The sequence below is a fragment of the Amblyraja radiata genome, chromosome 4 (genome assembly GCF_010909765.2).
Source record: "Amblyraja radiata isolate CabotCenter1 chromosome 4, sAmbRad1.1.pri, whole genome shotgun sequence".
In the NCBI taxonomy this organism is placed as follows: domain Eukaryota; kingdom Metazoa; phylum Chordata; class Chondrichthyes; order Rajiformes; family Rajidae; genus Amblyraja; species Amblyraja radiata.
The window spans coordinates 12,208,036-12,230,480 of NC_045959.1; the positions used below are offsets into that span (position 1 = coordinate 12,208,036).

At 43.9% G+C, this 22,445-nt stretch overlaps 1 protein-coding gene across 1 annotated transcript in view; it reads left to right on the top strand.

The window, feature by feature from the left end:
• Positions 1-4,146: 4,146 nt before the first annotated feature.
• Positions 4,147-22,445, top strand: part of atp6v1c1 (ATPase H+ transporting V1 subunit C1) — a 51,696-nt gene continuing 33,397 nt past the window's right edge. Inside the window, exons 1-4 of the mRNA XM_033018984.1 lie at positions 4,147-4,375; positions 12,394-12,567; positions 16,115-16,182; positions 18,217-18,302. Of these exons, the coding sequence (XP_032874875.1) occupies positions 12,436-12,567; positions 16,115-16,182; positions 18,217-18,302 (286 nt within the window). The 5' untranslated portion in view covers positions 4,147-4,375; positions 12,394-12,435. The remainder of the gene's footprint in view (positions 4,376-12,393; positions 12,568-16,114; positions 16,183-18,216; positions 18,303-22,445) is intronic.

A 22,445-nucleotide genomic window follows, 5' to 3' on the forward strand; every position in this document is an offset into this window, starting at 1 on the left:
CAGACAGCCACCACATGGTTCTTGACAGATCTGGGTCAGGATCCAGTGGAATGGAGTCCAAGCCAACCCGAGACCCTTTTCTGCTGCAGTCATCATCCGCTCTCCCAGCCGTTGTGACGCTCCACTAAAGTGTGCCATCATCCTCTGGCTGTTCCACTGTTGAGGTCTTGGTTGGATTGCTCTATGTCACAGACCTCCCCATCGACCTTACCGTTTTGGGTGGTCCTACCAGGGGCATAGCTCCAGACGGCATCACTCTCAGGATAGAAACATAGAAAATAGGTGCAGGAGTAGGCCATTCGGCCCTTCGAGCCTGCACTGCCATTCAATATGATCATGGCTGATCATCCAACTCAGTATCCTGTACCTGCCTCTCTCCATACCCCCTGATCCCTTTAGTCACAAGGGCCACATCTAACTCCCTCTTAAATATAGCCAATGAACTGGCCTCAACTACATTCTGTGGCAGAGAATTCCAGAGATTCACCACTCTCTGTGTAAAAAATGTTTTTCTCATCTCAGTCCTAAAAGATTTCTCCTTTATCCTTAAACTGTGACCCCTTGTTCTGGACTTCCCCAACATCGAGAACAATCTTCCTGCATCTAGCCTGTCCAACACCTTAAGAATTTTGTAAGTTTCTATAAGATCCCCCTTCAATCTTCTAAATTCTAACGAGTACAAGCCGTGTCTATCCAGTCTTTCTTGATATGAAAGTCCTGACATCCCAGAAATCAGTCTGGTGAACCTTCTCTGTACTCCCTCTATGGCAAGGATGTCTTTCCTCAGATTAGGAGACCAAAACTGTACGCAATATTCCAGGTGTGGTCTCACCAAGACCCTGTACAACTGCAGTAGAACCTCCCTGCTCCTATACTCAAATCCTTTTGTTATGAATGCTAACATACCATTCGCTTTTTTCACTGCCTGCTGCACCTGCATGCCTACTTTCAATGACTGGTGTACCATGACACCCAGGTCTCGTTGCATCTCCCCTTTTTCTAATCGGCCACCATTCAGATAATAGTCTACTTTCCTGTTTTTGCCACCAAAGTGGATAACCTCACATTTACCCACATTATACTGCATCTGAAACGGGTGAGCAGTGGAATATTGCGTTGGGGAACGGGTTGAGTTGGGGGACCAGGCCTCCAGTGTGACAGGGAGCACTTCGTCTCGTAACAAATATTTCTTCCCCACTGCCATCCATCTCCTGAACCAATCAACTCTTTCATGCCCCATCCTCGAGGTGCTGGCATATGCTTACTCGTAAAGGTACCTAATTTGGATAGTCCTTTATTGTACTCCAATGTTTTTAATTTGCATTGTTTACTACAATCTTTGCATCATTATGCTGTTTCACACTCTTCATATTTATTGTCTGCTTTATTATTATTATAGGTACACTTTGATTATTTTAGGTTTACTTTATCAATGAACTGCACATGCTGGTTTACAGGAAAAGACACGAAGTGCTCGAACAACTCAGCCAGTCAGGCAGCATCTCTGGAGAACATGGAGAGATTATGTTTCGGGTCGGGACCCTTCAGACCCAATTATGTCACCTATCGTCGCCCTCTCGAGATGCTGCTTGTTACTCCAGCACTTTGTGATTTTTTTAAATCATTATTTCGTGATGTGGGAGGGTACTTCAGAAGTAACATTCCTTGTCAGCAAGCCATCCCAGAGATGTCACCCAGCATGGGCCACGGAACAGGAGAGGCTGCAGCCCCCCCCCCCCCCCCCCCCCCCACTTTTTTGGCTAAACATGTTTCAATTTCTCCAGCTTTGGATGAGGCGCTGCTATGCTCTGAGCAACCTTAAGTGGGAACTTAAGAGCCGGGGCAGAGGGAACTTGGCCCAACTTGCCCACACCTGCCAACATGTCCCAGCTACACTACCTGCTTTTGGTCCATATCCCTCCAAACCTGTCCTATCCATGTATCAGTTTAACTGTTTCTTAAATGTTGAGCTAGTCCCTGCCTCAACTACCTCCTCTGGCAGCTTGTTCCATACACCCACCACCCTTTGTGTGGAAAAAGTTACCCCTCAGATTCCTATGAAATCTTTTCCCCTTCACCTTAAATCTGGTCCTCGATTCACCTCAGAGGGCAGTGCATTGAAATGTATATTTCTAATGCATTTTAGATTTCTCAAAAGTCTTACTTTAAAAAAAGTAATGTTTCCACAAACATATACCCCCTTTATTAATGTTATGGTTTAATGATTCTAAATTCAAATCAAAATGAAATATACGTCAAAAGGAGAACACATACTTTCAAAATACTGATTTTTTTTCACCAGCAAAACATAATTTGTATGACTTTTTAAAATCAAGAAGTATGATAATTTCTTGTCCCTTTTTCCAACTACAAAAAAAATAGCACTTGAAATTATAACACGTTTAAAAGTTTTTTTGTCAAATTTTCTGTACCGTGGCGTCGATCCGCGGGTGGCGGGGGAAATATCCCCCCTCTTTTTGAGGTGTGGGGGATGGCCTGTATTATTATCCCCCAGTTGTTGGAGGTCGAGCAGTCACAAAAATAATAATCACCTGCTCCTATCTCTCATGTCGACCCTACATTATCTTAAAAACACTTCCGGAAGTGGCGGCGCTGGTGAACGGCTGCGGCTCGCCTGCAGTCCGTTTGTTTTTACATTTTTGTGTTGTTTTTTTCGTCTTGTTTAGTTAAGTTTTTGGTTTTTAGGTTTGTGTTATGTGTGGGGGTGGGGGGTTGAAACAGGGCTTTCTGTCTCTCCCTTCGGGGGAATGCGACTTTCTTGTCGTATCCCCCTTCTCTACCTCCGTCTGCGCTGAGGCCTAATGGCGGAGCTGGCGACCTCGAGGCTCCGGAGGCAGAGCCTGTCAGGACTCGCACTGGGCTCGCTCCCGTGAGGGCGGCCCGGCTCGGGGCTGGAACGGCGCTCCCATGAGGTGCTGAGACGCTCCCGTGAGGGCGGCCTGGCTCGAGGGTAACGGCGCTCTCGTGAGGGTGGCCTGGCGCGGGGCTGAGACGCTCCTGTGAGGACGGCCTGGCTCGAGGGTAACGGCGCTCCCGTGAGGGCGGCCCGGAACGAGGGTAATGGCGCTCCCGTGAGGGCGGCCCAGCTCGAGGGTAACGGCGCTCCCGTGAGGGCGGCCTGGCTCGAGGGTAACGGCGCTCCCGTGAGGGCGGCCTGGCTCGAGTGACTGAGACGCTCCCGTGAGGGTGGCCTGGCTCGAGGGTAACGGCGCTCCAGTGAGGGCGGCCTGGCGCGGGGCTGAGACGCTCCTGTGAGTACGGCCTGGCTCGAGGGTGGAACGGCGCTCACGTGAGGTCGACCCGGCTCGGGGCTGGAACGGTGCTCCGGTGGCTGAGACGGCGTTCTGGCGGCGGCGGCCTGATTCCGGGGATCGGCCGCGGGCCAGTGGACGACATCGTCAACAGCTGCGTCCGCTGAACTGGAGGGCGGCAGCTTCGACCACCCCGGGCCGCGGAGTTTGAACCGGCCCGTTCGCGGAGCCGCGGGACTGACTTACCATCGCCCGGTGGGGTATCGCCTCAGCGCAGAGGGAGAAGAGGAGAGAAGAGACAGCAACCCTAAGATTTTTGCCTCCATCACAGTGAGGAGGTGTTTGGTGGACTCACTGTGGTGGATGTTAATTTGTGTTTACTGTCTGTTCTGTTGTTTATTATTGTATGTATGGCTGCAGGTAACGACATTTCGTTCAGACCGCAAGGTCTGAATGACAAATAAAGGATCTAATATCTAATTCTAAAACCAAAAAGCATTGAAATCATACATCTACAATGCAATAAAACATGATATGAATACATTAAATTTCAAAAAGTCCCCACCGTGGGAGGGGGGCGCACCCCTACCGCACCCTCCCCCACTCGGTTGCTCCACTCCCTCGCCGGGCAACGATGCGCGGGCTCTGCCCAGTGACGAGCTGCGCAGTCTCACGGAATGAATGCGAGTCGCAGCCACCTGGTGCAGCAACAGCGACGCTCGCGCACCGACCTTGTTGCTGCGTAACACAAGCTCGCGCCCGGGAACGGTGACGTGCTGCGTAACACAAGCTCGCGCCCGGGAACGGTGACGTGCTGCGTAACACAAGCTCGCGCCCGGGAACGGTGACGTCGCGCGGGACGTTGACGGGCGTGCGCAGCCCCAGCTCCAGGCCGAGGCGGAAGCAGGAAGTGCGCCTGCGCCGGCGGCTCAGCTGACAGCGCCTGACCGGGGCTCCTGCTGCTGCTGTTGTTGCTGCTGCTGGAGGAGGACAGCGGGCGATGTGAAGCGGAACAGCCAGAGATCGCATCGCAGGCGAAACCGACCGACCCCCCGACCGACCAGCAGCGGCTTCGGCCCCGGCCCCCCCACCCGCTCACACCGGTAGGTCTCGACCTCGTTTCCCCGCCCGAGTCCCCGAATGTTTGGGCGGTCGTGCTGGGTCTGTCTGTCTGTCTGATAAATAAAGGGGAGAAGGATGCAGGAGCAAGGCCCGAACCCTGCGGGGAGACAGACGGTGACAACTTGCCCCTATTTGCTCTCATTCTCTCTACGAGCGTCTTGGTGCCAGGGTTGTCCCTTTCATTGGCTTTGAATTTTTCAGGACCACTTGCCCCATATTTTCTCTGCGTATTTGTTCCTTTCTCCTGTCCCTTCCACGCCAGAGGGGAAAAAAACGCACGAAGGGTTTGGGAAGTGGAAGAGGCAATTAAGCAATCGCTCAAAATCTGCTTACTCAACTAGGGAAATCACTGAGCTGTTTGTCACGCGTGCTGAGTATTAAAAATATAGTAATCGTTCATTTATGTCGGTGGAAACCTGGTGTTGTGTTGTCATCGGGGTTTGTAGAAGATGTGTAGATAACACGAGAGGTGTCTCACGGTAGTAGGAATTCTTGTCAAGTTGTGGTATTTTAAGGGAACGCTAATATCCTTTCAAATGTGAACAGGTAGTATCCATTTAATACAACGTTAATTAGATTCGTTTGCAAACGAGGCATTAATCATTAATTGGTTTTGGCCTTACTGAGATCTATATATCTGAGCACATGGCTGTTGATTACTGCTATAGCAATGTTTAAAATTGCTTATTCAGTTCCGACTCAGTGACATCTTTCGCTGTTAATCAGAACAAGATAATTATTTTGTGTTAATTTTCAGAGACCTTCTATCATAAAACAAAGGTCACGTGCAAGACCAAAGTGGGTTTTAATAAGAAAACAACACCTCATTTTGCTTGGGTAGCCTACAACTCAATGGTGTGAACATTGAATTCTCCAGTTTTAGGAGAGTTAAGAAGGTTAATTACAACCTACGAAAGGTTAACCTACAAACTCCTGCCACCCCTCTTTATCCCTCTCTTTTCTTTGTGCCCCACCTTGATGTGCACACATTTATATCACAATCCCGTCCTCCCTTCCTCCCTTCCCCCCCCCCCATGTCAATCTAAACCTCCCCTTCACCTGTACCCAACTGGGGATGATCAGCCGTCTTCACATTGAATGGCGGTGCTGGCTCAAAGAGCCGAATGGCCTACTCCTGCACCTATTGTTTATCACTTGCCAGGCTTTTGAGTTGCCACCTCTCTTTCAACTTTCCTCCCCCCACTATAATCGGTCTGAAGGAGAGTCTTGACCTGAAACATTGCCTATCCATGATCTGCAGGCATGCTGCCTGACCTGAGTTAATTTCCGTATTTTCGGTGTCTTTTTATCCATGTGGCAACTCGGTTCACCAAAACAGCATGCTATTTATCTATAAACATCTTGGCACATGCTTGGGACCAGTTTAACACCTGAACTAGTCAACTGTTCAGAAAACTTTGGGATACGACTTCTTAATCCACCTCATTGCAGATTCTGACATAATTGATTTGTATTTTTGAAGGATAAGGGCTTGTCCCACTTGCCGATTTTTTTTCCGGCGACTGCTGGCATCATATCAGGGTCACCAGACGATTTTGAACATTTCAAAATCCAGCGGCGACAAAAATAAATGCTGAGACATTTGAAAAAACACCACGCGTCAATACGTCGTCACGCCGCAACTTTTTCGGTGATCTGATATGTCAGTCAATGATGCCGGCAGTCGCTGAAAAAAATCGCCAAGTGGGACAGGCCCTTTAGACTTTAGAGATACAGGGTGGAAAAAGACCATTCGGCCCATCAAGACCACACCAACCACGATCACCCAGTGCACTACACTATCCAACAGACTAAGGACAAATTGCAACTTTTCCTCACTGAAGCCAATTAACCTACAAATCTGTATAACATTGAAGTGTGGAAGAAAACCCTGTGGTCACAGGGAGAGTGTACAAACTCCACAGCCAGGACATGTAGTCAGGATCGATACAGGGTGGCTGGTGCTGTAAAAGACTGCAACTCTACCACTGTACGTATGCCCCTCCTGCTGATATCCAGCTGCAAACATTAGAATCATGAATTATTTTGTAAAGACCTCAGTTATTAAGATTTTTACTTGTATTCGAGGGAAGTTTTCTCTGTCTTTATAACTATATGAAAGTTGTCTCAAAATGTAATTGTTTTCCAAAGAGAATTTCAGGCAATTTATTCCATTCAATGATAACCTGCAGTATTGTGAGATTTCTCCTTGCTCCTCTCTATCTCCATGTCTGTCTGCAGTTTGCAGCAGACGAAATGGACTTTAGTGGAACATTAGCATTTTTTTCAGTTTTGTCATTAGCCATCTGAGTATATATTCCTTGAGTTTATTATTTCTGTAACAGGGTGCCCACTGTTTTATGTGTTGCCCTTAACTCTGTTCTAAATCATATTTAGCTTAGTTAGCTTGTTTGCATTTCTTCTACAAGCCAACAGTCATACTGGCTTCCAAGACTTTGTGTGCCTGTGATTGCACTATGGGGAAGTTAACATATTTAAATCCCTTGATGTTTTTGTACAGTCATTTCTTTGCCTTTGGATTGATTCTACATTTCATTCTTCCTTCTTCTTTATTAAATATACGCCACTCCTTGACTTGCGTAATTGGCAATTTACATAAACTATCATTACATAAACAATTCTTTAAGCCCACTGACACCCCCCCCTGGTCTCCACGTTAGAGCACCCCCGTGGACTCTACATCGAATAATAAATTTACGTGTGCACGGTAGCACTTCCATTTCTGACTTGTGTGACATCCGACTACACAAGGATCTGCAGGACGTAACCTTTATGTAAATGTCTGTATTTGCATTAACTCTTTTCTATCACTCGCATCGCTATTCTGTTATGCTATTTCATCTGAAGATGGGTCCTGACCTTGAATGTCATCTGTCCATTTCCTTCCATAGATACTGCCTGGCCCACTGAGTTCTTCAGCAGTTTGTATTTTGCTCACAATTCCAGCATCTGCAGTCTCTTGTCTCCTGTTAAGAATTTTATCTTGCTTTAGGTCATGAATGTTCAATATCCCTGTCTATATTGTCAAATGATTTGACTTGCTAATAGTTAACATTATTTACCTGTGCATACTGAAATATACAGTGGATGGAGCACTGATTGCAGATGGTGTGAAATATGGGCAGAAGACCATTCTGCAAAATATCTTATTTCAGTAATTCATTCATTATGTTCACCGACTGCCATGCTTCTGTTAACTCATGTCAAGTACCAAGCTTTCTGGCCAGTTCCTTACGAGGCATGTTACTGAATATCTTGTGAAAATTCATTTTGACCATATTCCTATTCTACATTTAAAAATCTTCTCAAACAGCTGTGGCTACAAATGGTATTTTTTGTACTTGGAAGCATGATGTTTGGCATGTTATTTGCATCAGAATTTTTTTTCATGAAAGGGCAAGAGAGCATGCCACTTGCTTTCATTTGTACATATCAGTATATATAAAACCATCACTATAGTTTGTATCCAATTATTCAATTGAACTATCTGCTTAATCAACCAATTTTGATGGAATAGAACTAGTAGATAAACGGAAACATGGCGCCAAATGGAAACATGACGCAAAATTTCAACATGTATGTTATTGAACTTTGAGTCTGGCAATGTAAGATTCCTTCGTGGCACTAAATGCACTACATATTTTAAGCTAACATAGATAGATAGATAGATAGATAGATAGATAGATAGATAGATATAATTTATTGCCACACAACCAGGGTTGGTGGAAATTTGGGTTGTCAGCAGCAGTACAATAATAAAGAACACACAATAAAACTGTAACACAAACATCCACCACAGCATTCATCACTGTGGTGAAAGGCACAAAAATTTGGCCAGTCCTCCTCCATTTCCCCCCCCCGTGTACAGGACCAGAGTCCAGTCAGTCCAGGATCGGCTCTTCCTCATCCTCACCGGAGACCGCGGCTTTAGATTGTTGTAGGCCGCAGGCCGGCGGTCGAGATTTAAAGTCCCCGCCGCAGCCAGAAGCACCGTAGACTGCAGGGCCGGCGGTAGAAGCTCCCCTCCAGGGGTGATGGTAAGTCCATGCCGGCCCCGCGGTAGAAGTTGGCCGCGGGCCGGCAGTGATAGCTTCTTCTTCCCCCGGGTCCCCCACGAGGGATCCCGGGCTATAGACGCCGCACCAGCTGGAGCTCTGCAGACCGCGGCTTCAGGCTGCGACTTCAGGCTGCCGGCTGCCCCGGGCCAGCGAAACGGAGCGCTCCCCCCCAGCGAGGGCTCACCCGCTCCACGTCGAGAGTCCACGCTGCGCCCGCCGCTGAAGCCCCGGGCGCGTCTCCGGGAAAGGCCGCCCGATCCTTGATGTTAGGCCACGGGGGAAGCGACCTGGAAAAAGTCGCCTCTCCATGGAGGAGGTGACCAAAGCGGTTTCCCACTCACCCCCCCCCCCCCACACCACCCCCCACACAAAACACACAAAGAAACACAAAATACATACTTTAAAACATACTAAAAAATAAAAAAAAGCTGGAAAAACTGACGCGCTGCTGACGTGGCTGCACACAGAGGAGCGCCCCCTAACATCTTTTTCAACCATAAAATATTTGACTTAATTTTCAGCATCTCTAGTCGTCATTGATTTGAAGAAATGGACTGTGTAGAGATTTGAATTTGCTTCCATATCCATTTATTTAAGTTACTTTCTTGCTCCCAAACCCACGTCCATTCTAGCATCCTATTTTTGGAGTGGCTTGAAGCATTATGCTTGCTGTTTGACATTGCAAATAAATTGGTTGTCCATGTTAAAGTGTAATATATTTCACTGTGTAATGGAAAAGGTTGCAGTGATTATGATGTCAGCCTATTCTGGTATCATTGGTGGATTTTGCTTTTAGTTGCAGGTTCTTCATGTGAACTTGTTTGTCATTTTTAAGGTGACATTTCAATTTGCTTCTGAAAATGACGTCTGTCGGAAATTGCCAGTCATCCAAATGTTTTTGTTTAAGAAGGAACTGCAGATGCTGGAAAATCGAAGGTAGACAAAAATACTGGAGAAATTCAGCGGGTGAGGCAGCATCTATGGAGCCAAGGAAATAGGCAAAGTTTCGGGTCGAAGAAGGGTTTCGACCCGAAACGTTGCCCATTTCCTTCGCTCCATAGATGCTGCCTCACCCGCTGAGTTTCTCCAGCATTTTTGTCTACATCCAAATATTTTTGTTTTTAGTTCATAAGCATAATCATAGTAGTTATTAAAGAATGGGATTTGAAACTTGTAAGCACCTATGGTTTTTTTGCTTATGTTAGTGGCTAGTATAAAGCACCTTGAAAATCTGCTCCTTTACATTTACCCCTATTCACCAGTAACTATACATTTTGTTTAAAAACAATTATATCAAGCATTCTGCTTTAATGCAACATTTTTAAAGAGCAACTTTAAAAGCATTAAGTATTTAATTCTGCTGGAAATGGAATTAACCCAGGAATTTTAACATGGACCTGCATCGATTGAATAAAGGTTTTTGAAGATCTGTGATGTTTAAATTCTTTTTGTAAATTTGTATTTCCCAGTAGGGATAGATAGAAATGTCATCTGGTCTGGCTTCTTTTGAGATAAAATCAAGTGTTTGATTCCACTGATCACACAGTTAGGTTTGCAATTTAAATGTTTTTAATGTGAGTTTTTATTTTGTCATGATTTAAAATTTGTAATCAATTTAGTGTAATTCAGAAAATAGTGTATCAGGGTTTCAAAAACGAGTGCACATTTGATAAAACGTTTAAGAAGAATAGGTTTGAGTGAGGGAAGAGGGGAAAATGAAATCAGAAATACAAAGATTTGGTAAACTAATAATGGGGAAGTTGCTACTATGTTTCAAGAAGTGAAAAAATAGAGATTTCATTTATTGTGCAATATGTGCTGACGACAGAATAATGAAATTGTTACTTGCAACAGCTAAACTGGTCCATAAATGCAATACACATAGTTAACATATCATCAAAAAAATTAAAAATGAATAACCATAGTAGTAGTGCAAAGCTGAAGTCTGTAATTACATTACAAAGCAACTACATGACATTATATAAATGTTCATTACAAGGCACATACACATGATTTGTTAATATTTCACTGAGGATTTTACTCCTCTTTTAGTTTTCTTTGCTCAAGTATTCTTTGGCATTCCAATTCCTGGAATTGAATACAGAAGTCTAAGAATCAAGTGACTATTATCTGCTGTTGACTGAGGGGAGAGAATTATAAATTTTGTGATTTTTAGTTTCTTTTACCTTCGTATTTTCAAAGCTTTGAAAGGAACTGATTCTAACAAAACCAACAGTTTGAGCATGTTATAAACCTCAAAATAGTGCCTGCCTGTGAGTAAAATTGTGTGGTAAGCATTTGACCACAGCAAAATCACCCCCCCCCATCATCTACATATGTATTCCTTCTTGCAGGTTTGGAATCCCTGCAAAGTTTTCCTCATTTTTGTCTGTATAGTAAATGTCACTTGTTGGACTACCAGTGTAGCTTTAAGTCAGAACTCAAAATACAATTGTCCTTTATTACTTTAGTCACTGCTTTTGCAAAGAGAGACATCATGGATCAGTATTAAATTCACAGTTTAAGGTGACTGTTGATATCTGATGCCTAGTTCTTCCTGTAACCATCTGTTATTTTTATTTTTAAAGTAATTTACAGTGAAACAATTGGAACTTTGCACAGATACAAATTCTGAACATAAATCCCAAAAGGCCAGATTGTTTAATTATAGTATACCTCCTACATTTCACCTTAAAATTTGTAAGAATTTGCTACATCCAGCATAAAATGGACTTTTATTGGAAATAAATTGTTCACATCTTTCTAATTTTCTGGGAGCAACACAACAAAATAGAGATGAGAGTGCTGGTATCTTAAGTGAAAAACAATCTGCTGGAGGCACTCAGTGGGTCCAGAGGAAGGATCTTGACCTGAAATGTTGACTCTCCATTTCCCTACACAGACGTTGCTTGACACACTGAGTTCCTTCAGCTTGTTGGTTTTAGCAGTGGTTGTGGAGACCCTATGTTTTTTAGTTAATCAGAATGGAAAAAAATAATACTATATGCTCAAGCATAGTACTGATTGGGTGATTTATAAAAAATAAATTTAAAAAATGTTCATACTGCTGCTTACAAAACAGAAATATTGAGCACCAATTATCTAATCTATTACTTGTTCTATATTCGTATTATTACTATTTTTTCTTATTGAATTATGGTATGAAATTCCATTTGGGATGTATATTTTGGGGCATGGTTGTGCTAGTCGAGGCAACCACAATTCTGTGTAGCGCACTTAACCATTTATAGATTGTTTTTTAAGTCAAGTTAGAGACTTGAGCACATCATCTTTGTCTGACATTTGAGTACACTTCAAGCAGTGCTGCATTAGTGTTGCCTCTGGTAGACAAGCTTAAAACAGCCCTGTTGTGCTCTCTTGTGGCCATGGAACATACTAGGTCACCATTCCAAAAAGAGCAAGGGATTCTCATTGAGGAATAATTGTTAATCGTAATAATTTTTGTCAGTAATAAAACATATTTGGTTCTTTTTGATAACATTATGGGGCTTTGTGTGTAAAATGATGCTGCCTTTCTTAATGTTTTAACTGTGATTCCAAATGTAATCTAAATACCCTGAAAGGTACTTGGAGGGAATGTGAGGTTCTGGTTGAAGATACTTTATCAGAATAGTTGAAGAAAATATTAGGATGTGGACAAAATAGAGAGTTGCGACAACAAATGATAAGATATATTGGGTCGGGTGAAAGATGGGAGAATTTAAATGACAAGATGATAATGTAAACTTAAAGGATGTTGCAATGTTTTCACGTCTGAGCATGTCCAATATTCTCAGAGATTTGCTTTTGAATGAATGATAAATTTTAAATATGTACACATTTGGAATTATTTTAATTACTGAAGTGTATGGTGAAACACTGAGTTGCCTTTGTACTAATTAAATTTTATCTTATTTCAGTACATCGATTATTGACTTCACAAGTCATCTACTTATTTGAGGATGACAGAATTTTGGTTAATATCTGCTCCTGGAGAAAAAACATGTCAACAGACATGGGACAAATTGAATGTTACAACTTCGAGGAGCAATAACCTCTCTACAAACTTCAAGTTTGCAATTCCAGATTTGAAGGTAAGTGACAAAATGAGAACTTGTTTAAAGACCTTGCAAACCAAATATCAGATAGAAATATGTTTACAACCTGTCCCTTCATTCATATTTTCGAAGCAATCAAACCACATATTCTCTCTTAAGGAAGAATATTGCTTCCTGCTTTCTGCTTTCTGCGCCAGAGAATTCCACAGATACTTAAATTCCAGAATGGAAACTGACAATAGAGATTATCTAAAAATCCCATTGAAAGATAGTTTTCCCATTGACATTGAAGCTGTCATTTGGTTGTCATTCGCATTCCAATGTGAATGCAAATAAACAAAAAGCAATGGAGAAACTTTACACGTTTTATTTGTATGTTGTCATATTTCTTGTTGGCAAAGAACATTGAAGCATAGAAAATAGGAGCAGGAGTAGGCCTTTTGGCCCTTCGAGCAACCGCCATTCAATATGATCATGGCTGATCATCCAAAATCGGTACCCTGTTGCTGCTTTCTACCCATATCCCTTGATTCCGTTTGCCCTAAGAGCTAACTCTAACTCTCTCTTGAATATATCCAGTGAAATGGCCTCCACTGCTTTCTGTGCCAGAGAATTCCACAGATTCACAACTGGGTGAAAAAGATTTTCCTCATCTCAGTCCTAAATGGCCTACCCCTTATTCTTAAACTTAAACAGAGACTATATAGTCTGTTTGATAGAATTTTCAATATAAATTCAATTTTTGTTTAAAATTGAATTATTGAAGTTCAGTATTTTAGCTCCATTATTGTTTATCTTGAATACTTAATGAAGAACGATCTGAACAATTTGGATTGTTGGATGTAACGCAAGGAGAAGCTTTAAAGTTTAGAATATTCAGTACTTATTTAATGGACCCCTTTATAACTGATTTTGGTCATAGCAGACTGACCTGGCAATACCATCCCGACTCGCAGACATCCAAAGCCACGCTTCCGCACCAGCGAGCCCTTCTTCACCCATCGAATGGTCCAGTTTATCTTATGTTGGTTTGTTGTTGTGGCTCATGTTGTAGACCCTAGGGATGTCGCTTTCTTCGGGCCGCTGCTGCCAATAGGACGCACTTGGTCACTGTGGGGCTCCCTCCCTTCTAATGAGCTGCCACTCCTTCCGGCCTGTCGCCTCGTTGCTCCACTAACGCCTCCTCCACCACCTTCTCCCATTGTTCTGTCCACTCCACTTCCCCTTCTTCTCCCCGGAGTCACTGACAAACTCCACCGTGGAGGGTGCTGGCGGCTGTGAGAGGTGAAGAGAAGGTGGAGGGGGTAGGTTGCGTAAGGTGGGAGGGGAGTGGAGGGAATGGGAGGGGCCCTGCAGTGGCCGGATGCATATTGGTGGCAGACTGAGGGCGGAGCTGACAACTGGGGGCTGTGTCGGCTGAAGGCAAAGGTAGCTGATGGGGAGGAGCTTCGGCGCCTAATTTTAAGATGAAATGACATGGGGTGCTGGAGTAACACAGCAGACTGAATCAGTGAAGAAGGGACCTGGTTTCATCTATCTGTGTTTTCCAGAGATGCTACCTGACCCGAGTTACTCCAGCCTTGGTCTCTTTTCGTGCATTAACCATTATCTGCAGTTTTTTGTTTCAACAACATCCAATGATAATGTCTTACTCGGTTATAGCGGATAATCTGTAATAACAGACACCACTCCCCATCCCATGGTCCGTTGTACCGAGGGTTTACTGTATTGACGCATGCTTGTATTTAAAGAAAAACTTGCTATCAATGACAATGTAAGTACTGCCCCAGTACAACGTCAGTCTGCCCCAGGGCAGCTGTGGCTACAGAAGTAGCTTACCACCACTGAGTGTGACTGAGGAGTGAATGAATAATGCGATGTAAAGCGCCTTGAGTATTAGAAAGGCGCTATATAAATCCCATCCATTATTATTATTATTACTTGAGCAAATAGGAATGGATAATAAATCATGCCCTTCCCAATGTTTGAATACCTTCCGATTTTGTATATTCTATTTTTGCTGCAATTGCTGCAGTCACCCTTGGCGCTGAGAGGAAATCTCTCCCCTGCAGAAGCAGACTCACCCAAGCAATAACTTTTGGAATCCATGTCTGTACATTACATTTTCTCATGGACAAATGATTTCCTTCAGTGTTGTGATACTCAATTCACTTTTATTTTGATTAAAATTTGATATTTTCATTACTGTGTGTGTAGAAGGATAGTGTTTGACAAAAAGTGTCTGACAGTTATTATTTTGAGGGGCTTGTAAACAAACTATTGCCCCCCCCCCCCCCCCCCCCCCCAAAAATATTTTGATACATGGATTTGAGAATTAGGAAGGAAATTTAAGAATTAGAAAATTCAGATTCCTGCAATTTGGTTTTGCTGTTGGGGTAGCTCTGCTGGTAAGGAATGAAACGCAGCCCTTAGAAAGGGATGACATAGGATCAGAGAATGTAGAATCCTTGTGAGGAGACCTGAGAAACTGCAAGGGGAAAAAACCCTGATGGGAGTTGTATACATGCCTACGAAAAGTAGCGAGGATTTAGGGAACAAATTAAATCAGGAGATGCAATTGGCATGTAAGAAAAGGCAATGTTACTGTGGTCATGGAGGTTTTCAATATGCAGGTTGACTGGGAAAATCAGGTTGGTACTGGATCCCAAGAGAAGGAATTTGTACAGCACCTACGAGATAGCTTCTTAGCTTGTAGTCGAGTCTACGAGGGATAATCCAATTCTGGATTTGGTATTGTGTACCAAACCTGTAGTTTTAGAGGGAGAAGATGAAAACAGATTTTTCGGTATTACTGTTGAGTAAAGGTGACGACAGAGGCATGAGGGAGGAGTGGGCTAAAGTTGATTGGAAAGGGACTCCAGCAGGAATTATGGTGGAGCAGCAATGTGGGAATAATTGGGAATTTACAGGATTTTTTAATCCCAAGGAGGAAGAAAGATTCTAAAGGGAGATTAAGGCAACTCGCTGACAAGAAGTCAAAGACAGCATAAAACTAAAAGAGAAGGCATATAATATTGTAAAGATTAGTGGGAAGTTAGAGGATTGGGAAGTTTTTAAATACCAACAGGTAACTAAAATATGTAGAGAAAGATGTAATATAGAGGCAAGCCAGCCAATAAATATAAAAGAAGATAGTCAAATGTCTTCAGATATATAAAGAGTAAGAGAGGGATGGCTGGGCATTGGACCACTGAGAAATGATGCTGGTGAAGTGATAATGAGGAATAAATAAATGGCAGCGGAATTGAATGATTTTTTTTGTGTCAGTCTTCACAGTGAAAAGCACCAGCAACATGCCTGAAATTCAAGAGAGTCAGGGGGCAGAAGTTAGTAAAGAGAAAGTCTTATGAACATATGAAATTCTCAAATTTAATGTATGTAATATTGCTATGGTGGCATGTTGTGGACAAAGTACAGAAATGCTGAAAGGAGGAACTTTCTTTTTTAGAAAAATACCCATAATTGCCCAGGAAATTACCTACTCATTAGGATCTTCATCTTTTTATAATGCTGTCACTTCTTTTATACACCTTTTAACATGAGATTTTCACCCTTCCAATAGGTTGGAACGTTAGATGTCTTGGTGGGATTATCTGACGAGCTAGCCAAGTTGGACTCATTTGTTGAGGGGTAAGTTCATTGATGAGATATTAATTCCTACATTTATAGTACTTCTGGCTGGTCTTCTTGGAAGCATTTGGTTTAAAAACAAAACGGTGGTAATAATTAATTTACATATGTAGATAACTGGTTAATTGTGGCTGTGTGCAGTTCTCTTTGGAGTGTGGCTATTTGAATTGGACCCTTTAGAACCCAGCCCTGTGTGTCAAGTTCTGGCTAGGTTTATAATAATGTGGTTTAGTAATGTGATTTAGGTTGCTGCTTGACATGCTGACTTGGCTCGGCATGATTTGGATGAAGGAAACAAGGTATGGTTGTTAAATTTACTGATGAGGCACAAATGGGAGAATAAGTTGTGAAACGGCCATGTCAAATCGCATCGAGTTTGGCATATGCACAAGTATAATGTATAGGTACAATGAAAAATCTTGTCTGAAACTGGTACTGTCAATAATTATTTCACTATATGCACATTTATCATTTGTATAAATGAACTACAGATGCTGGTATATTCCAAAGATTGACACAAAGTGTTGGAGTAACTCAGTAGGTTATGCAGCATCTCTGGAGCAAAAAGGATGGATGATGTTTCGGGTCAGGACCCTTACTCAGACCCAAGTCTGATGCTTTTTAGTTTTTTGCACTTTAAGATTTACTTAGAATAACTGATTTATTGTTATTGGTGTGGCTAATGTGGAGATGATTGTCGACTTCAGGAGGTCGCAGCCAAAACACACACCCCTCAACATCAGTGGCACCACGGTGGAGAGAGTGGAGAACATAAAGTTCCTCGGAGTGCAAATCACAGACACTCACCTGGTCCAGGAACACCACTGGGATTGTCAAACGGGCCCATCAGCAACTGCACTACCTGACGAAACTCAAACAGGCCTCACTCCCCACCAACATCCTCAGGACTTTTTACAGGGGCATGATGGAGTCTGTACTCACGTACTGCATAAACATGTGGTACTCCAACTGTAACTGCTCAGACAGGAAGTCTCTGCAGAGGGTAGTGAGGGGAGCAGAGAGGATCATTGGCGTCTCCCTACCCTCGGTACAAGAACTGTTCCAGAGCCGCTGCCTGAAAAAAGCACTGAGCATAGCAAAGGACAGACTGCACCCACTCCACACACATCTAGATCTCCTGCCATCAGGAAAGAGATACCGTAGCATCAAAGCCCGGACAACCAGACTGCTAAACAGCTTCCTTCCACAGGCCGTGAGGCTGCTAAACAGTCACTCCCCCTGATTCTGCTGCTTTTGCACTGACAATTTAATAACTGGCACTGAGTAATAACTCTGGCTCAGGCCACTTAAATCAGCTGCCCTGGACATTTTATGACTTTTTTTTTAACTTGTATTTTAATGTTGCTTTTTTTACCTGCACTTTTTTTTAAACTATTCGTACTGTTTTTATCAGAAACTGGATTGTTTTAAAAAAAATGTTTTAATCGTTTTTATTTATGCGTGAAATGTTTAAGTTTTTATGTGCGATGCTCCGGTATTCCCTGGGAAACGTCTTCTCATTTTGCACTGTACAACTGTTGCTTTGCATGATGACAATAAAAGGATGATGATGATAATGTGCCTGCAATAATGCAGCAAGCCAGACATCTTGAGACTTATTTATTGTTGACATGAGGAAGATCATTCCTCCTCATTTCTCTTTCCACAAATGCTGACTTGCAGAGGGTTTTCAGTATTTTCTGTTTTTATTTTAGATTTCCAGGATCTGCAGATTAAAAATTTTTTTTTTTAATATAACAGTTCCCCAAAAGAAATGGGTGAACTGAATGGATTTTTACAACTCAATCGTTTGTTCTATTCCCTGGCGCACTGATTACCAGTTGAATTCAGTTTTGGTGGCATTTTACTCTTGGCCTTGTACTGTCTTACATTAGTTATCTGTCACTGCATTTATGCATTCAAAATGCTTTAATATTTCATTAGATAGCTCACTGGGTGGAAAATAGTAAAGGGCAATATATGTCGTAATGTATTGTTTAAATCCATAATCCATGATGTGTTTGATATTTTCAGTGTGGTGAAGAAAGTGGCCCAGTATATGGCTGATGTGTTGGAAGACAGTAGGGACAAAGTGCAAGAGAACCTTCTGGCCAGTGGAGGTAAATGGAAAACAATTGAAACATTTTGCACGTTTTTTGGTTGCAATCCTTTAAAAAAAAAAAAATAAACCCATTGTAGGAATTGAATTTTGCCATGCATGTGTGAATACAGTAAACCTGCGTTTTAGAAAATACCTTTTATAACTGACCGGATATAGCGGTTGGACGTGCTGATTGATGTATCCCTGACTTGGAAGGTGCACCAGCGAGCGCTTCTTCATCCACTGCATGGTCCGAATGATGCGGCTGTCGTTACTGCTCATGTAGTAGCCTCTGGGGAAAGCGCTTTCTTTGGGCCGCTGCCACTGACAGGATGTGGTTGGTAATCGTGGGGCTCCCTCCCCTCCCCTCCCACCTGCTGCTGTTTCTTCCTGTTGGCCGTCGCTTTGTCTGATCCCGGCAAGACTGCCACCGTATCTTCCTCCCATGGCTCTGTCCCCTCAGCCTCTCTCCAGCTTTGTACATGACAATAAACTAAACTAAATTACAACGTGAGCCACAACAACAGCTGTTTCACCGGAACATGCGGCGGGCGAAGGTCTCGCTGGTGCAGACCAACGGCATTGCGCCTAATTTGAAGGTGAAGTGACACAATGTGCTGGAATAACTCAGCAAACTGAATCAGTCTGAACAAGAGTGCCAATGTCTCCAATCCAGCAATGCTGCTTGACCCACTGAGTTACTCTGGCACTTTGTTTCCTTTTGTGTATTAACCATCATCTTTAGTTCTTTGTTTCAACTACTTACAATGATCATACCGTTGCATGGGAGTAAAGGGGATGCACCCTAACCGGAACATGCATACCCTGAACTCTTGTCTTCACACTTTTAAAAGCATCCCGCTTTCCTGACGTTGCTCTGCCCGCAAGAAACTTATTCCAATTAACTAGCGAGTTCCTGTCTAATACCATCAAAATAGTCCTTTTCCCCAATTCAGAATTGGAACTTATGGGCCCACCCTGTTCATAACTGTTTTAAAGCTAGTAAAACAGAGGTCGCTTGTTCCAAAAGTCTCGCCATGGATACTTCAGTCCCTTGCCTTTCTCAATTTCCTTGGATCAGATCCAGCTTTGCCCTCTCCCTTGTAGAGCCTTCTACATATTGCCTGAGTAAAATTTCCTGCACCCATTTGACAAATTACACCCCGTCCAAAACCTTGGCACTAAGGCAGTTCCAGTCTATTTTGGGAAAGTTGAAATCCCCAAGTATTATAGCTGCCTGCAAACTCCAGGCATATTTGTTCGTCAAATTCTCGTTGACTATTTTTGTGCCTATAGTACACTTGCAAAATGTTGATCATAAATGACATTACTAATGGTTCATCCATGGAGTTTATAATGGGTGGAGCTGAACAATAAAAAGGGTATATGTGTAAGAAGGAACTGCAGATGCTGGTTCAAATCGAAGATAGACATAAAATGCTGGAGTAACTCAGCGGGACAGGCAGCTTCTCTGGAGAGAAAGAATGGGTGATGCTTCCTTCTCTTCAGATATGTTGCCTCGCCTGCAGAGTTACAAAAGTGCCTGTATTGATATTGGTTTCCCTTCAGTTCAGATACAAGATACAAAATACATTTATTTGTCACGTACCAATTGTCACATCCCCACACAGCGGGATCAAAGTTTCCCACTGTGAGGGAAGACTCCAAAATTCAGTCATCCTCCTCTGTTGTCCTCCCGTGGTCGGGGGGCTCCCGAACCCCGGCTGTCGCCACTACGGGCGGCCCGATGTTCAGGCCCGCTCGCCGGGGTGATGGAAGTCTGACTGGAGGACGTCCTCAACGGGTTGGACATCCGAATCGGCCACCTCCTATCAGAGTCCGCGGCTCCCGAAGTCCACAGGCGGAGATTCAACGCTGGCGGCCCTCGGCAAAGAGCCCCAGGACTCCGCGATGTTGAAGTCAGCGCCGCCCGCGCTGGAAGCTCTACGAACCACAGGTCCGATGTTGAAGCAGCAGGCCCAACACTCCGGAGCTTCAACGGCCATCCAGGTATGCAATCACCCGCTCCACGATGTATCCAGCGCTGCGCTGCCGCTGCTGGAGCTCTGGTCCGGGTCCCCAGCAGGAAAGGCCGCTCCAATCCAGGTGGTAGGCCGCCAGGAGGGGGACGAGGACACGAGTCGGATAATAGTCACATCCTCACCAGGAAGTGACTGGGAAACGGTTTCCCCCTTACCCTACCCTCCTCCCCCACATAGAAAAGCTAAAGAAATCTCCAAAACACACTTTTAAAACTGACTAAAAATAAAAAAAAGACAGAAAAACAGGCAGAGGCTGCCATCAATGCGGCGCCCCTAGTGTTCTACCTGTTCCTCTTGTATAGGTCCCCTCTACCCTAGATGATATCCCAATGGTCCTGCAATCTCTGTCTACTCCCACTCCTCGTGGTCACCCATCTACTCTCTTTGTGTATCATGGATATGACCACTCACTACAACTCCTTTCAATGAAGCTCTCATTCTTCCAGATGGTCCTGAGGTTGGCTAGCTGCAGCTTTAGTTCCCTATTGTAGTCTGTAAGGAGCTGCACCTGAACATAATTCTCACCGGTGCATTCATCAGGGGTACCAGCAGGTTCCTTGATTTCCCACATATTGCAGAAAAAACATTACACCATTCTAAAATAGAGAAAAAAGCTGGAGTAACTCAGCGGGACAGGCAGCATAATAATAATAATAATAATAATAATATATCTTTTATTGTCATTGCACGTCAGTGCAACGAGATTTAGTGTGCAGCTCCACTGATGTACAAGAAAGGTAAATAAATACAATACATAAATAAACAAGCTGAATTGATTGACGTGACCATCTGTGGGAGACTGTCCAAAGGGGGTGGGTGGGGGGGCACTCATTAGGGCCGGTTCGGAGCCGCTATAGCTCTTGGGATGAAACTGTTCCTGAGTCTGGAGGTTCGGGCGTAGAAGGCCTTGTAACGTCTGCCGGAGGGAAGTAGTTGAAACAGACCGTGGCAGGGGTGTGATGAGTCCTTATGGATGCTGAGGGCCTTCCTGAGGCACCGCGTGTGGTAGATGCCCTCCAAGGCTGGTAGCTCTGTCCCGATGATCCTCTGCGCTCTGTTGACGACGCGCTGAAGAGCTCTCCTCTCCGCCTCCGTGCAGCTGAGATACCACACAGAGATGCCATACGTTAGTATGCTCTCTGTGGTGCAGCGGTAGAACGTTGTCAGCAGCTGTTGGGGCAGACCAGTCTTTTTTAATGTCCTCAGGAAGAACAGTCGTTGCTGTGCCTTCTTGACCAGCGCGGCGGTGTTTGTGGACCATGTGAGGTCTTCTGAAATGTGAGTGCCCAGAAACTTAAAGCTGGACACTCTCTCCACACTTTCCCCATAAATGGAGATTGGGGCGTATTCTCCAGAATGGGACCTCCTGAAGTCAATAATCAGCTCCTTGGTCTTGGAGGTGTTAAGTGCCAAGTTGTTATTGGCGCACCAGTCCGCCAGGTTCTGCACCTCCGCTCAGCATCTCTGGATAGAAGGAATGGGTGACGTTTCGGGTCGAGACCCTTCTTCAGACTGATTACACCATTCTACCTGCCATCTGTACTACACTAAAACCAAGAGGAAAAGAAAGCAACAATCGTGCACTACCATATCTTTACCTCCTGTCCCTCATGACTCAAATTCATCGCTGAAGCCTCTTGAGCCAAAGCCAGACACTAACCCTCAACACAGCATTTCACCTCAACGCAACCTCTTTCCGAATAGGTGGCTCTGCTACACCGCACCTTTTTTTGCGGCTCAATAAGCCAATTTAGCTCACTCCACCAATGCAACGTCTAGCCTTTGAAACCTCTTGCTGATGTTCCGACACTGCAGTAGATTGACTCAACCAATCGAAGTGCTGGCTTTTGAAATGTCCTGCTGGTGTTCTGACACTGAAATAAGGGCAGGTCAAGCTTGTAGGGGCCTACACTTATAACCTGAGGAATATTTTCTGAACACACATGACAGATTCCACCCCATCTAAGCCCTTGGCATTATGACAATCTCAGCCTTTATTGGGAAAGTTAACAAATCTATTAGTCTTACAGATGTCTGAAATCTCCCAACATATTTATTTCTCTATTTCTGGTTGACAGTTTGTGGACTTATGGTACAATCCCAGCAAGGTGATCATCCAC